Source organism: Cherax quadricarinatus, chromosome 13, assembly GCF_038502225.1.
Source record: "Cherax quadricarinatus isolate ZL_2023a chromosome 13, ASM3850222v1, whole genome shotgun sequence".
In the NCBI taxonomy this organism is placed as follows: domain Eukaryota; kingdom Metazoa; phylum Arthropoda; class Malacostraca; order Decapoda; family Parastacidae; genus Cherax; species Cherax quadricarinatus.
In genome coordinates, this window is record NC_091304.1 from 6,259,532 (window position 1) to 6,274,212 (window position 14,681).

The 14,681-nt window shown below is 40.1% G+C and overlaps 1 protein-coding gene across 7 annotated transcripts in view; it reads right to left on the reverse strand.

Annotated features, from left to right (window-relative positions):
* The window catches only part of LOC128688501 (uncharacterized), a 784,466-nt gene that overhangs the window by 135,102 nt on the left and 634,683 nt on the right, over positions 1-14,681 (reverse strand). For all 7 annotated transcript variants that reach the window (XM_070084425.1, XM_070084432.1, XM_070084431.1 and 4 more), the window contains one exon: positions 11,789-11,855. In XM_070084425.1, the coding sequence (XP_069940526.1) occupies positions 11,789-11,855 (67 nt within the window). The remainder of the gene's footprint in view (positions 1-11,788; positions 11,856-14,681) is intronic.

Consider the following 14,681-nt stretch of genomic DNA (forward strand, 5'->3'; position numbering starts at 1 on the left):
TACCGAGCACATCTCCTGAGGCGCACATGAACCAATTAACTGCTGCAGCATCTGGGCGCCTGGCAAGCCTAAGAATATCGTTTCGACATATTAGTAAAGATTCCTTTAAGACACTGTACACTGTGTACGTCAAAATACTTCTTCTCTTATGGCAAATCTAAGGGTAAAACAACATCCAGTATTGGGCCCCTGCTTAGGCGAGATGGGACCTACACAGAAGACTGCCAAGAAATGAGAGAGATACTAAAGTCCCAGTAGGACTCAGTTTTCAGCGAGCCGTTAACCAGATTAAATGTCGAGAATGTAAATGTCTGAGACCCAAAATTTGGTCATCTCAAAAATCTCTGATATTGTCCTAACACCACAAGACACTGAAAAGGCAATAAATGACATGCCTATGCACTCTACTCCAGGCAGAGTGCATAGGCATGTCACGTGCCTTCAGCTTTCTATGGAGAGGAAGCATGGACACAGGGGTCATCCCACACTCGCTAAAAACAACAGACAGTAAAGCAATTGCAAAGAACTACAGACCGATAGCACAAACATCCCATATCATAAAAATATTTGAAAGGGTTCTAAGGAGCAAGATCGCCAAGCACCTAGATACAGAACCCAGGGCAACACGGGTTTAGAGCAGGTAGGTCCTGGCTGTCCCAGCTACTGGACCACTATGACAAGGTCCTGGATGCAACAGAGGATAAACAAAATACAGATGTAGTATACACAGCTTTTGCGAAAGCCTTCGACAAGTGCAACCATGGTGTAATAGCGCACAAAATGCATGATAAAGGAATAAGAGGAAAAGTTGGTAGATGGATCTATAACTTCCTAACAAATAGAACACAAACATAAATAGTAAACAGAGTAAAGTCTGAGGCAGCTACAGTGAAAATCTCTGTTCCACAAGGCACAGTATTCTCTCCCATCCTATTTCTTATCCTCATATCTTTCATAGACAGAGATGTAAGCCATAAATCCGTGTCTTCCCATGCAGATGATACCCCCCGAATTGTCATGGCAGTGACCTCCATCGAAGACACCGCAAGACTCCAAGTGGACATCAACCAAATCTTCGAATGGGCCACTCAAAACAATGTGAAGTTCAGTGAAGAGAAATTTCAACTACTCAGATATGTAAAACTTGAGGAAATTAAAACTGTATCAGGGTATACAACAAATTCTGACCATACAATAGAGCGAAAAAGTAATGTGAAGGACCTGGGAGTGATAATGTCAGAGGATCTCGCCTTCAAAGACCGCAACAATGTATCTACCTCACCTGCTAGAAAAATGATAGGACGGATAATGAGAGCCTTCAAAACTAGGGACGCCAAGCCCATGATGATTCTCTTCAAATCGCTTGTTTTCTCTAGGCTGGAATACTGCTGTACACTAACTGCCCACTTCAAGGCAGGCGAAATTGCTGACCTGGAGAGTGTACAAAGAACTTTCAAGGCACATGTAAGTACGATAAGGCACCTAAATTACTGTTAACGGTTGAAGTCCCTTGATTTGTATTCCCTGGAACGCAGGAGAGAGAGATACATGATAATATACACTTGGAAAATCCTAGAGGGATTGTTACCAAACTTTCAAAATCACTCCCTGTGAAAGCAAAAGACTCGGCAGGAGATGCAACATTCCCCCAATGAAAAGCAGGGGCGCCACGAGTACACAGTGAGACAACACAATAAATGTCAGGGGCCCATGACTGTTCAACTGCCTCCCAACATACATAAGGGGGATTACCAATAGACCCCTGGCTGTCATCAAGTTTTCGCTGGACAGACATTTAGAGTCAGTACCTGACCAGCCGTGTTGTGGTTCGTATGCCAGTTTGCGTGCGGCCAGCAGTAACAGCCTGGTTGATCAGACCCTGATCCACCATGAGGCCTGGTCTCAGACCGGGCCGCGGGGGCGTTCACCTCCGAAACCCTGTCCAGGTATACCAGGCCCATATTGGAGTATGTAGCACTAATGTGAGACCCACACCTGGTCAAGCACGTCAAGAAATTAGAGAAAGTGCAAAGGTTAGCAACAAGATTAGTCCCGGATCTAGGGGATATGCCCTACGAGGAGATGTTAAGGGAAATCACCCTGACGGCACTGGAGGACAGGAGGGATAGAGGGGACATGATAATGCCATATAAAATAATGAGAGGAATTGGCAAGATGGATAGGAACAGGTTGTGTCAGAAGTGTGACACAGCAACAAGAGGTCACAACTGGAAGTTATAAGTAAGTAAGTAAGTAAGTAAGTAAGTTTATTCAGGTATACACAAATACAGTTACATAGAATTATCATACATAGCAGCATATGCGTAGAGAACCTGGGATAACCCAAAAAAGTCAGAGTGACTTATTTCCATTGAAGACTCAGATGAGGAACAGGGATGTTAGGCATTATTTTTTCGGCCATAGAGTTGTCAGGAAGTAGAAAAATCTGGAGAGTGATGTAGGGGAGGCAGGATCCGTGCATAGCTTAAAGAAGAGATACGATAAAGTTCATGGAGCAGGAAGAGAGTGGACCTAGTAGTGACTAGCGAAGAGGTGGGGCAAGGAGCTATGAATCGACCCTTGCGACCACAAATAGGTAAATACAAATAAGCACACACACGCAAACACCTACAGTGTGTGTGTGTGTGTGTGTACGATAAAGCTCTTGGATCAGGGAGAAAAAGTGGACCTAGTAGTGACCAACGAAGAGGTGGGGCCAGGAGCTGTCAATTGACCCCTGCAACCACAAACAAGTGAGTACAAATAGGTGAGTACAGTCTCCACTTGAGCAGAGAGAATAGATCCAGCAAACACTCTTTCTCTCTCTCTCTCTCTCTCTCTCTCTCTCTCTCTCTCTCTCTCTCTCTCTCTCTCTCTCTCTCTCTCTCTCTCTCTCTCTCTCTCTCTCTCTCTCTCTCTCTCCTCTGAATTACTATCGCAAAATATGCAAATGACTTTAGAAAACAAAGGAAAGATTGAATTCATTACACGTCATCTTGTAGAGAGAAGAGCAACAAAGGCGTCTCTGAAGGGACACGGGTGCAGGCGGACGGTCTCCTGGCCAAGAAATTAGATTCAGACAAACAGCTTATCTCCCTTTTCTTGGTGGTGAGAAGCAGCTCCCAGCAGAGGCGTTCTCCAGTAAGGCATTTTTCTCCTGGAACGAAATCCAGTTTTCCTCTAGTTGTGTTCTGTGGGGCGTGAAGATCGGATTTTTTTTTTTTTTTTTTTTGTAATGATTTTCTGAGCAAAAAAAAAAACAAATGCATTTTTATTTTTTTACCTAAAGATTTTTTCTAATTAATTTTCTAAAGAAATCAAATGCATTTTTTTTTGTTACCCAAACATTTTCTCGTGTACATTATTTTTCTAATTATTTTTGTAAAAAAAAAAAATCAAATGCGTTTTTAATTTGTTACCGAAGACTGATTTATATATCATGTGATCTCAAAGGGTTTTTTTCATGTACATTATTTGGCTTGAATTGCTTTCCAGAATTTTGTTTCTCTATTTTCGTTGCAGTGAATCGCAGAGATTTATCAGAACTTTTCTAAGCATTTTAACTATCATTTGTTTCACATTGTTTTTATAACAATTACATTTCTTTCACTGGAAACATTTTTTTCCCATGGTCTGGAAACTAGTTCAAGGAATTTCTATTGTTTATCCCCGAGTTTTTTTTGGCTGACTCCGAATGATATTTTGCCGACAGTGAAAAAAAAGAGACAAATTCTAGGACAAGCTTTTATTTAGCTAACATTTCGCTCTGCTTTGTAAAGCTCTACAGGGAGCAAAACGTCGCCCCAGTATGAGCTTATTTTGTAACGTGTGTCTTATCATTAACTTTGTGGTTTAATTCTTTATAATACAAAGATATACTTTTTGGAGAGGCTTCAGATCTCCTTAACACCGTATTTAAAGCTATAAAATAGAATTAGGTACCTGAGGTTTTTCCTCAGACATCTTAGCATCTTGAAGCATTTAGCTCTTGTATTCAACACGTAAAAGACTAAGAGATATATAGCAAAAAAAGCCTTTTTTTTTAAAAAAAAAAACTTTCGTTCTCCTCAGGGCAAAACATTGTCTCAGTCAAGACCAATTCTGCTACACAAATGACTTCGTCTTCTTCCAACCAAGCAACCAACCAACACTTCACTGAGGTCAAGACAGACTATCTTTCAGGCCGTGTTTTTTTTTTTCCCCGAGACCAATATATCAACTCATTTCGGATGCATCCAGCTGCTCACCCAAGCCTTCTTGTTTTTTCTTGTCTTCAGCTCCCATTTTCTTCTCTCTTTTTCCCACCAATTGTTTACGCTCAAGTTATTTTTCACTTCCATGATTCCAAATTATCTGAATGATTTCCACCTGCCTGGTCCATACACTCGCTGTAGCCCTTTTGCCAAAGATTTCCCTGACACGTGAAACCTCCTTCAAGGGCAGCGCCCTTGATGCTGGAGAAGGGCTCTTGATCCCTTTCTTATTACATCCCTGGGGATATAACAAACTGCAGCACAGAAGGAGTTTCTCAGCACTTGCGTCGAGTTGAAGTAATATTTTGTAACTGCTCTCAGCTCCTTGAACAAGTCCTCCTGGAGACGCTCCAACTTCTTGCAAGAATAAGTCTGCGGTTAAACCGTTTTGCATCTTTTACATCTAAGAGTCTCAAACTTTGCTTCGTTTTACGTCTTTTACATATAAGTCTCAAACTTTGTTTTATTTTGTGTCTTTTACATCTAAGAGTCTCAAACTTTGCTTTATTTTGTGTCTTTTTTACATCTATGAGTCTCAAACTTTGCTTTATTTTGTGTCTTTTACATCTAAGAGTCTCAAACTTTGTTTTATTTTGTGTCTTTTTTACATCTATGAGTCTCAAACTTTGCTTTATTTTGTGTCTTTTTTACATCTAAGAGTCTCAAACTTTGCTTTATTTTGTGTCTTTTTTACATCTATGAGTCTCAAACTTTGCTTTATTTTATGTCTTTTACATCTGAGTCTCAAACTGTGTTGTATTTTGTCTTTTTACATCTAAGAGCCTTAAACCTTGTTTTGTTTTAACTACAAGCTCTTCTTATCTTCCTGTTTCTCTTCCATCTCCTCATTCTCTATCGCTATTCTCATCCTTCAATTCCTCATTCTCCTCCTCCCCTTTTCCTCCAGGGAATTGTAAGTACCCTCCGTTTCCTTGTATTAAGCTTCATTGCCTCTCATTCCCCAAACACTGTATGGATTATTGCGGGTTTAGCGATTTACTCTGGAAAAAACATTAAAAATAAATGTCTTTGAAACCATCTCTTGTATCTCTGGTAGACGGGGAGACGAACCGTAGCCTGCAGATTGACAGTCCAACACTCTACTGATAGAGCCCAGCGCCTCTAATATTAAAGATTTCGGAACAAATACTGAACACCTGTCAAGTAATGAACAACTGTCAGGGGGTTGCGGTTGGTAGCCTCTGACGGAATATAATCCAGTCAGTATTTGTTCTCAAATCTTACATATTAGAGGTCCTGGGGAGCTTCACCAGTAGAGCCTCGGATTGTCACTCGGTTCGTCTCCCTGTCCACCATTCTGTTTATTGTTGCCAGTTGTTTATTACAACTTAATTTGAGCTCTATTATTATTATTATTATTATTATTATTATTATATATATATATATATATATATATATATATATATATATATATATATATATATATATATATATATATATATATATATATATATATATATATATATATATATATATATATATATATATATATATATATATATATATATATATATATATATATATATATATATATATATATTTACTTTTGTCTTTTGATATTTTTAGTACAGTTGAATTTGATTGTATTGGACGTAATATTTTTATATACATTCGTAGAATGTTTCTGTAACGCGAATTCAAAAGACAAAACAAAACAAAAATTAGGTATTTGTGTTTCTGGTTTAACAAAATATTTTCAGGGAAAGTCGTGTAAGTCTCTGACATTTTTCTTTGACTTTTTTTTCAGATTTTTGAACTTGAAATAGAGACGTAATTGATTTCTGCGCCACCTGGGACGCTTTCATATTTCTAACTAAAAAATTTCTTGTTTTATATAACATCTTTTTTTTTGTATTCAGCATTAATTAGATTTTTCCAAGTTTATTAAAAATATTAATGTTTTAGAATTTACTATTTGATTTACCAAATCTTGATAATAATACATAAACACACACACACACACACACACACACACACACATACACACACACACACACACACACACACACACACACACACACTCACACGTATGTATGTATGTATGTATGTGTAATAAGATCACAGTAAACAAGTGACATCACAATTTGCAAAACTACCTATGTGAAAGAACAGCGAAATTCCAAGTGCTTTCGTGACTTATCACATTATCAAGGAATTATATAGTTCCTAAATAATGTGAGAAATCACGAAAGCGCTTGGAATTTCGCTTTTCTTTTACAGTGGTTGTTTTGCATGTATGTATGTATGTATGTATGTATGTATGTATGTATGTATGTATGTATATATATATATATATATATATATATATATATATATATATATATATATATATATGTATATATTTGTGTATATATATATATGTATATATTTGTGTATATATATATATATATATACAAATATATACATATATATATATACACAAATATATACATATATATATATATATATATATATATATATATATATATATATATACATATATATATATATATATATATATATATATATATATATATATATATATATATATGTATATATATATATATATATATATATATATATATATATATATATATATATATATATATATATATATATATATATATTTATATATATATACACACACACGCATATATATATACGTATATATATATATATATATATATATATATATATATATATATATATATATATATATATATATATATATATATATATATATATAGATATATATACACATATATATGTATATGTATATATATATGTATATATATATATATATATATATATATATATATATATATATATATATATATATATATATATATATATATATGTATATATGGAAATTGAAAATATTAAGAGAATCCAGTTCGTGTTTGTTTCTTATTTAGAAAAGAAATAAAGTTTCTAAGAGAAGCGTTTCTTTAATATTTGCTTCGCACCAAACTGAAAGAAAAGACGATGTATTTGCGCTGGGGGAGTAAATTGTGAACGATCCATTTCACTTCGACAGCGAGCCATAAGGAAGAACAAGACGGATGGGTAAGGGTAAGTAGGGAGCGAGAGAGTGAAAGAGAGAGAGATAGAGAGAGAGAGAGAGAGAGAGAGAGAGAGAGAGAGAGAGAGAGAGAGAGAGAGAGAGAGAGAGAGAGAGAAGGGGCGGTAAAACAGTCTTAAAACGACTATTAATGTTAATTCGTTTCAACCTAATGAATCAAGGAAAGGAAATAGTGAGAGAGAGAGAGAGAGAGAGGGAGACAGAGACAGAGAGAAAGAGGAAAAAAATAACGGGTGTGATCAACATGGCGAATATAGATACATTGGAGCTTGGTAAGTACCTCACGTCAGTTTTGGATCAGCTGGGCCTTGGCTCGCACCTTGGATTGCGTGTGATCAGCTGTTGCCGTTTGCTTGATCAAATCTTGAGCCACCATGAAGCTAGGCCAGGTACAGGGCCACAGAGAGGGTCGACATCCCCGAAAAACATCTTTCAGTTAACAAGTTACGAGAAAAACACTGCTGTTTGCAGTCAAAACGTGATCACGATTTTTTTTTTATGTCCGAATTTAAAAAGCGTTCAGGGTACTTCTATAAACCTGAATTATAAAGCAAATAAGCACTCTAAATTAAAGACTGAGACACTTTCTCAATATTTGGGAACTTTTATTTGAGGAAACGTTTCGCCAGCCAGTGGCGACTCTTCATTCTGATACTGAGAACGGTGGAAAATGGGGAGTTTGAGGTAATTAGTCCCTCAGTCTGGAGTCGATGTGTTCAGTCCGTCAGTACCCCACAAGCACCATAAAGTCTGCCTCGGGAGAGGTCACAGATTAGGTAAGAAGACAGGTCACGGGGAGACAGGTTATGCGAGCAATATGCATGTTTCAGTTTTGCACGCACATTGGCTCAGTCCCTGGTGGGCGAAACATCTACTCAATAGAATGCCATAAACCGCTAAACTGGGTCTTGTAACCTGCTCTCCTCATAACTATGTCAAGCTTTCGAAAATACCATATAAGATAAAATAATCCATCGCTCGTACAAAAAACTGCGGGTCACTACTCGCAGCTCAAATAAGTCATATTTTAACTGTTCAAAGCTCCTTCAACAGCCACCTATTTGGCCTGTTTATATATATGTCTGTGGTTAAGAGTAGGAGGTAAAAAAAACTGCGTGGTGCTTGACAGTAAATGATACGGCGATGGCGAGAGACTGGAAAAAGACACTTAATAATAATTATATTAATAATAATAATAATAATAATAATAATAATATAATAATAATAATAATAATAATAATCTTTGTTTCTACAGGTGACATACTACTACATAGAAAGTCCCTTGTTATGCAGAGCATTTCGGGCAAATTAGGTCAATTTTGTCTCAGGATGCTACCCACAGCAGTCTACTAACAACCAGGTACCCATTTTACTGTTAGGTGAACATGGACAGTAGAAGTATGAAGGAAACACATCCTAATGTTTCCACCCATACCCGGGGATCGACCCCCCAGACCTGAGTGTCTCAGCTGAGTGCGCTAGTAATCAAGATATGGGACACCAAACTTGTCCTGACGTGAACACAGGCGCGTTCTTTTCCAAGTATTCTGTTCTTTTCTTCATGACCTCACTTGTAACATTTGTCACGAGCCTTACCTCAGGGTGCTCGTTTGCCTTAAAGGGACTGCGATATTTTAAGACTCGCCTGCCATGGTTCGAACCCCATCCATTTTGTGATTTGTTTACAATCGTGTTATTGTGATTTCGCGAGTCTGTGTGTCCATGGACGAAATGTCGCAGCAGAGGTAACGCTGCCAACAGTTTCCCTTTCGCCTCAACATTAGATTTTGCCACTGAAGTGGCTAGTTTCTTGTGCTCCCCATACCCATCTTCTGGAGGGTAGCGCAAGAGCATATAGATACACAAGAGGTCTAAGAACTAGGCCCCAAAAGGGTTAACATTACATTTGGATTTGTATCTACAGTTCACTTATCGTCCTACCAAAACATTAAATAAGACATGTTCCTCACTAGAAAAACGTTTCGCCAACGAAGACTGCCAGTGATGCACATACTACGTCTTACTCGTCAACTTGCCGGTGGTGTGAGACGTTTAAAAAAAAGTTCCACGAGAAATCAAAGTTATTTTGTGGTCTGGTTCAAGAAGTCTTCCAAACCACAGCAGTTCCATAACATTTCGCTACACAGCGGCTTCCTCAGTCCAGTACAGAGAAGAGTGGTTGAAGATTAGAAGGAGTTTGAGGTAATCAGTCCCTCAAATCAGCATTGACCCTGACCACCTAACATTATCCAGTTGTATATCAGTGTAGTATTCTTCCCCATTCGACTGAAGAAGCCTGCGGTGTAGGCGAAATGTTTCGGCACTAAAGATGCTAGAGAGCAGCATAATTACCTCATCCATCTGCCTATCAGTACTTAGCTGCTAATGATGTTAATCATCACGTGCCTAGTTACTTAATTATCACTAAGGAGGGGGAAAGGGGGAAGTGGATCAGCCATTTCCCAATCAGCAGGTAATTGGCTGCATCTGATTTCCTTTCCCCTCAGATTATACCACTACTCAGACACTACAGTGGTGACAAGAGCTTCCATTCTTAAACTCTTAATTAAGAGTTTTGTCCTCCAGGGGGGAGAGAGTGGGGCTCCATGACGGTGGCAAAAGGCTCTTGTTCCAAGGTTTTAGATCTACTTTCTCTTCATAAATGTAATAATAATAATGATAGCATTAATAATAACAATTATTATTATTATGATTTGTAGAGAGGACAGACTGGAAATCATGGTAATTAGGGAATAGGGAAAAGATGGGATAACGGAGAAGAATAAAGATAAAGCTAGGGATCCTTAACCTTGTCAAACCCTGTGTAAAAGAATAGATATATAGATAGATAGATAGAGAGAGAGAGAGAGAGAGAGAGAGAGAGAGAGAGAGAGAGAGAGAGAGAGAGAGAGAGAGAGAGAGAGAGAGAGAGAGAGAGAAAGAGAGAGAGAGAGAGATAGAGAGATAGAGAGAGAGAGAGAGAGAGAGAGAGAGATAGAGAGAGAGAGAGAGAGAGAGAGAGAGAGAGAGAGAGAGAGAGAGAGAGAGGAGCTGAGATATAAAGAGAAATTAGTGGGTTATAGCGGAAGAAGGTGATAAAGAATGGGTGAAGAAGAAGAGAGAAACAAATAAGAAGAGAGAGACAGGGGGGAGAAGCGCTAGACCCGAACGCGGGGTCGTAAAGCTCCCGGGGACTGGGATGTAATCAGGTTTGATCCAAGGAATAGAGGAGTAGCTCCGATTTCTTGAACCAAGAGCCATCTCCCCTCTTCCTTGATGGGAGGAGGAGGAAGAAGAGGGGAGAATTAAGGAGGAAGGAGAGGGTATGGAGGGAAGGAAAAGGAGGGGATGGAAGAGAGGGAAGAGAAAGAGGGATAGAGGGAAATCTAGAGGGGAAAAGTGGAAGAAAAAATAGAATAAGGGATAGAGGAGATAGAGAGGGTGGAGAGTGACAGAATTCAGGGATAGAAGGGATAGAGGGGGGTAGAGTGGGGCTGAAGGGATAGAGGGGGGTGGAGGAAAGGGTAGAAGAGAGGATGGAGGATGGAGAAGGGGTTAGAAAAGAGAATGGAGATATATGTGGAGGGGTAACAGTGAGGATGAAGAGAATAGAAAGAGGACGTAGAAGAGAGGGTAGAGAGAGTAAAGGAGGAAGTAAAAGAGAAGATGAAGAGAATAGAGGGGATGGAGGAGGGGTTATACTAGATGACGAAGGGAATACAAAGGGAGGAGGAGAGGGTAGAAGAGGATAGACCTGGTAGAGGAGGGGAATAGAGGATGTGGCGGAGGAGAGGTGTAGACGGCAGTGGATAGAAGAGAGAGGGAAGAAAGAGAAGAGAGAGAGAGGGGGGGAGAGAAAAGAGCAAGTGTTGCTATTATGAGATTTTTTCAGTTACTATCGTTCATTTTATTGAACTTCGTTTGTACTCACCTAGTTGTACTCACCTAGTTGTACTCACCTAGTTGTACTCACCTAGTTGTACTCACCTAGTTGTACTCACCTAGTTGTACTCACCTAGTTGTACTCACCTAGTTGTACTCACCTACTTGTGGTTGCAGGGGTCGAATCACAGCTCCTGTGTGTGTTTGTGTGTGAGTGAGTGCGTGAGTGTGTTAGTGTGTTAGTGTGTGTGTGAGTGTGTGAGTATGAGTGTGTGTGTTTGTGAGTGCGGGTGTGTGAGTGTGAGTGTGTGAGTATGAGTGCGAGTGTGTGAGTGTGAGTGCGAGTGTGTGAGTGCGAGTATGTGAGTGTGAGTGCGAGTGTGTGAGTGTGAGTGCGAGTGTGTGAGTGTGAGTGTATTGATCAACGGATACTCGATGTGTTGAATTAAATCAACTCCTCCATTTAATCATCATCATCATCATAATCTCTCTCTCTCTCTCTCTCTCTCTCTCTCTCTCTCTCTCTCTCTCTCTCTCTCTCTCTCTCTCTCTCTATCTCGTGCTCCCTCACCTTGGAACTGCTTAATCTTCAGAATGTAACCTTTCCTTGTGTTGTCCTTCGTAAACTGCACGTGACCCTACAAGAGAAAAAATGCTGTCAGTTTTTATAATAATAATAATAATAATAATAATAATAATAATAATAATAATAATAATAATAATAATAATAAGAGCAATAATAATAAGACCCTGACACGATGCCGCATTCTCTCTAATTTCTAGATGCAAGACAAGGGCTCTTGATCCAAGGATCAGAAACAACCCTCCCTTTTCCTCCCATTATGCAGGAGCTTTGTGGCCCCTATAGGTTTAACGCTTCCCATTAAAATATAATAATAATAATAATAATAATCGGTTGAGATGATTATGATCAGAATTATCCTAAGTATAATCCGCAAGAAAAAAGAGAAAATCTGTAATTTCAAAAAAATAATCCTGTAAATCCGGTATATAAAATCCCGTTCATTGTATATTAGAGGAATAATCTCAGTAAATCCGAGAAATTAGATCATAATTGTAAGTACAAGAATAGCAGTCCCCCTCACTGTCAATCTGAGAAAACAAATCCTTGCTAAATCCAGCAAACATCGAAGAAATCCCTTGGCGATTACGATCGCCCTCAAGGACGGAAAGTAATCCCGCGACACAGGTAAATCGCCTGTCGTCCCATTTTCCCCTCAGAGACTGGATACATCCAGGCTCCTCTAGTGGAAAGAACGTGGCAAATGCGACGTTCCGGCTAATCTGAACTTTTTTTGGCAAATGTCATCTTTCGGACTGAGAGGAGGAGGAGGGGGTCATTTATTAAGGGGGTATACCTGGAGTGTACCTGGAGTATACCTGGAGAAGGGTTCGGAGGTCAACGCCCCCGCGGCTCGGGTGGGGAGAGGGTCTACACGAGATGGGGAGGATGTGGAGTAGAAGGGAGAGGGGTGAAGAGAGGGTGTAGAGGGGAGAGATGAGAGAGTGAGAGAGGGGGCAGTAGAGAGACTTAATTAGGGGAGAGCTAGTTAGGGTGAAGAGGGGAGGAAGGAGAGTGGAAGGAGGAGAGAAGAGAAGGGAAGGAGGAGAAATGGAGAGAGAGAGAGAAGGGAGGAGAAAGGGGAGAGAGAGAGAGAGATGGGAGGAGAAAGGGGAGAGAGAGAGGGAAGGGAGAGAGGAAGGGGAGAGAGAGAGGGGAGAGAGGTGAGGGGAGAGAGGGAGGTGAGAGAGATAGAGGAGAAAGGTGAGAGGGAGAGAGGGAGAGGAGAAAGGTGAGAGGGAGAGAGGGAGAAGAGACAAGGAGGAGAGAAAGGGAGGGGAGAGAGGGAGGGTAGAAAGGTAGGGGAGAGAGACAGGGGAAGGGTCAGCCACAAGTATAACCAAGCCTCCGGAAATTAGGAAGAAAAAGAAGAAGAGGAAGAAGAAGAAGAAGAAGAAGAAGAAGAAGAAGAAGAAGAAGAAGAAGAAGAAGAAGAAGAAGAAGAAGAAGAAGAAGAAGAAGAAGAAGAAGAGCTGCATCTAAATGGAAATGAAAGCGAAATAGAAGTGAAAGTAGCAATTTCTCAAACACAAGAGTGAAAGCAGCGATGAAACTCACACACACAAGAGTGAAAGCAGCGATGCAACTCACACAAGAGTGAAAGCAGCGATGCAACTCACACAAGAGTGAAAGCAGCGATGCAACTCACACAAGAGTGAAAGCAGCTATGTAACTCTCACACACAAGAGTGAAAGCAGCGATGCAACTCTCACACACAAGAGTGAAAGCAGCGATGCAACTCACACAAGAGTGAAAGCAACGATGCAACTCACACAAGAGTGAAAGCAGCGATGCAACTCTCACACACAAGAGTGAAAGCAGCGATGCAACTCTCACACACAAGAGTGAAAGCAGCGATGCAACCCTCACACACAAGAGTGAAAGCAGCGATGCAACTCTCACACACAAGAGTGAAAGCAGCGATGCAACTCACACAAGAGTGAAAGCAGCGATGCAACTCACACAAGAGTGAAAGCAGCGATGCAACTCACACAAGAGTGAAAGCAGCAATGCAACTCACACAAGAGTGAAAGCAGCGATGCAACTCACACAAGAGTGAAAGCAGCGATGCAACTTTCACACACAAGAGTGAAAGCAGCGATGCAACTCTCACACACACAAGAGTGAAAGCAGCGATGCAACTCTCACACACAAGAGTGAAAGCAGCGATGCAACTCTCACACACACAAGAGTGAAAGCAGCGACGCAACTCACGCAAGAGTGAAAGCAGCGATGCAACTCACACAAGAGTGAAAGCAGCGATGCAACTCACACAAGAGTGAAAGCAGCGATGCAACTCACACAAGAGTGAAAGCAGAGATGCAACTCACACAAGAGTGAAAGCAGCAATGCAACTCACACAAGAGTGAAAGCAGAGATGCAACTCACACAAGAGTGAAAGCAGCGATGCAACTCACACAAGAGTGAAAGAATCGATGCAACTCGCACAAGAGTGAAAGCAGCGATGCAACTCACACAAGAGTGAAAGCAGCGATGCAACTCACACAAGAGTGAAAGCAGCGATGCAACTCACACAAGAGTGAAAGCAGCGATGCAACTCTCACACACAAGAGTGAAAGCAGCGATGCAACTCTCACACACAAGAGTGAAAGCAGCGATGCAACTCTCACACACAAGAGTGAAAGCAGCTATGCAACTCTCACACACAAGAGTGAAAGCAGCTATGCAACTCTCACACACAAGAGTGAAAGCAGCGATGCAACTCTCACACACAAGAGTGAAACACACAAGAGTGAAAGCAGCGATGCAATTCTCACACACAAGAGTGAAAGCAGCGATGCAATTCTCACACACAATAGTGAAAGCAGCGATGCAACTCACACACACAAGAGTGAAAGCAGCGATGCAACTCACACAAGAG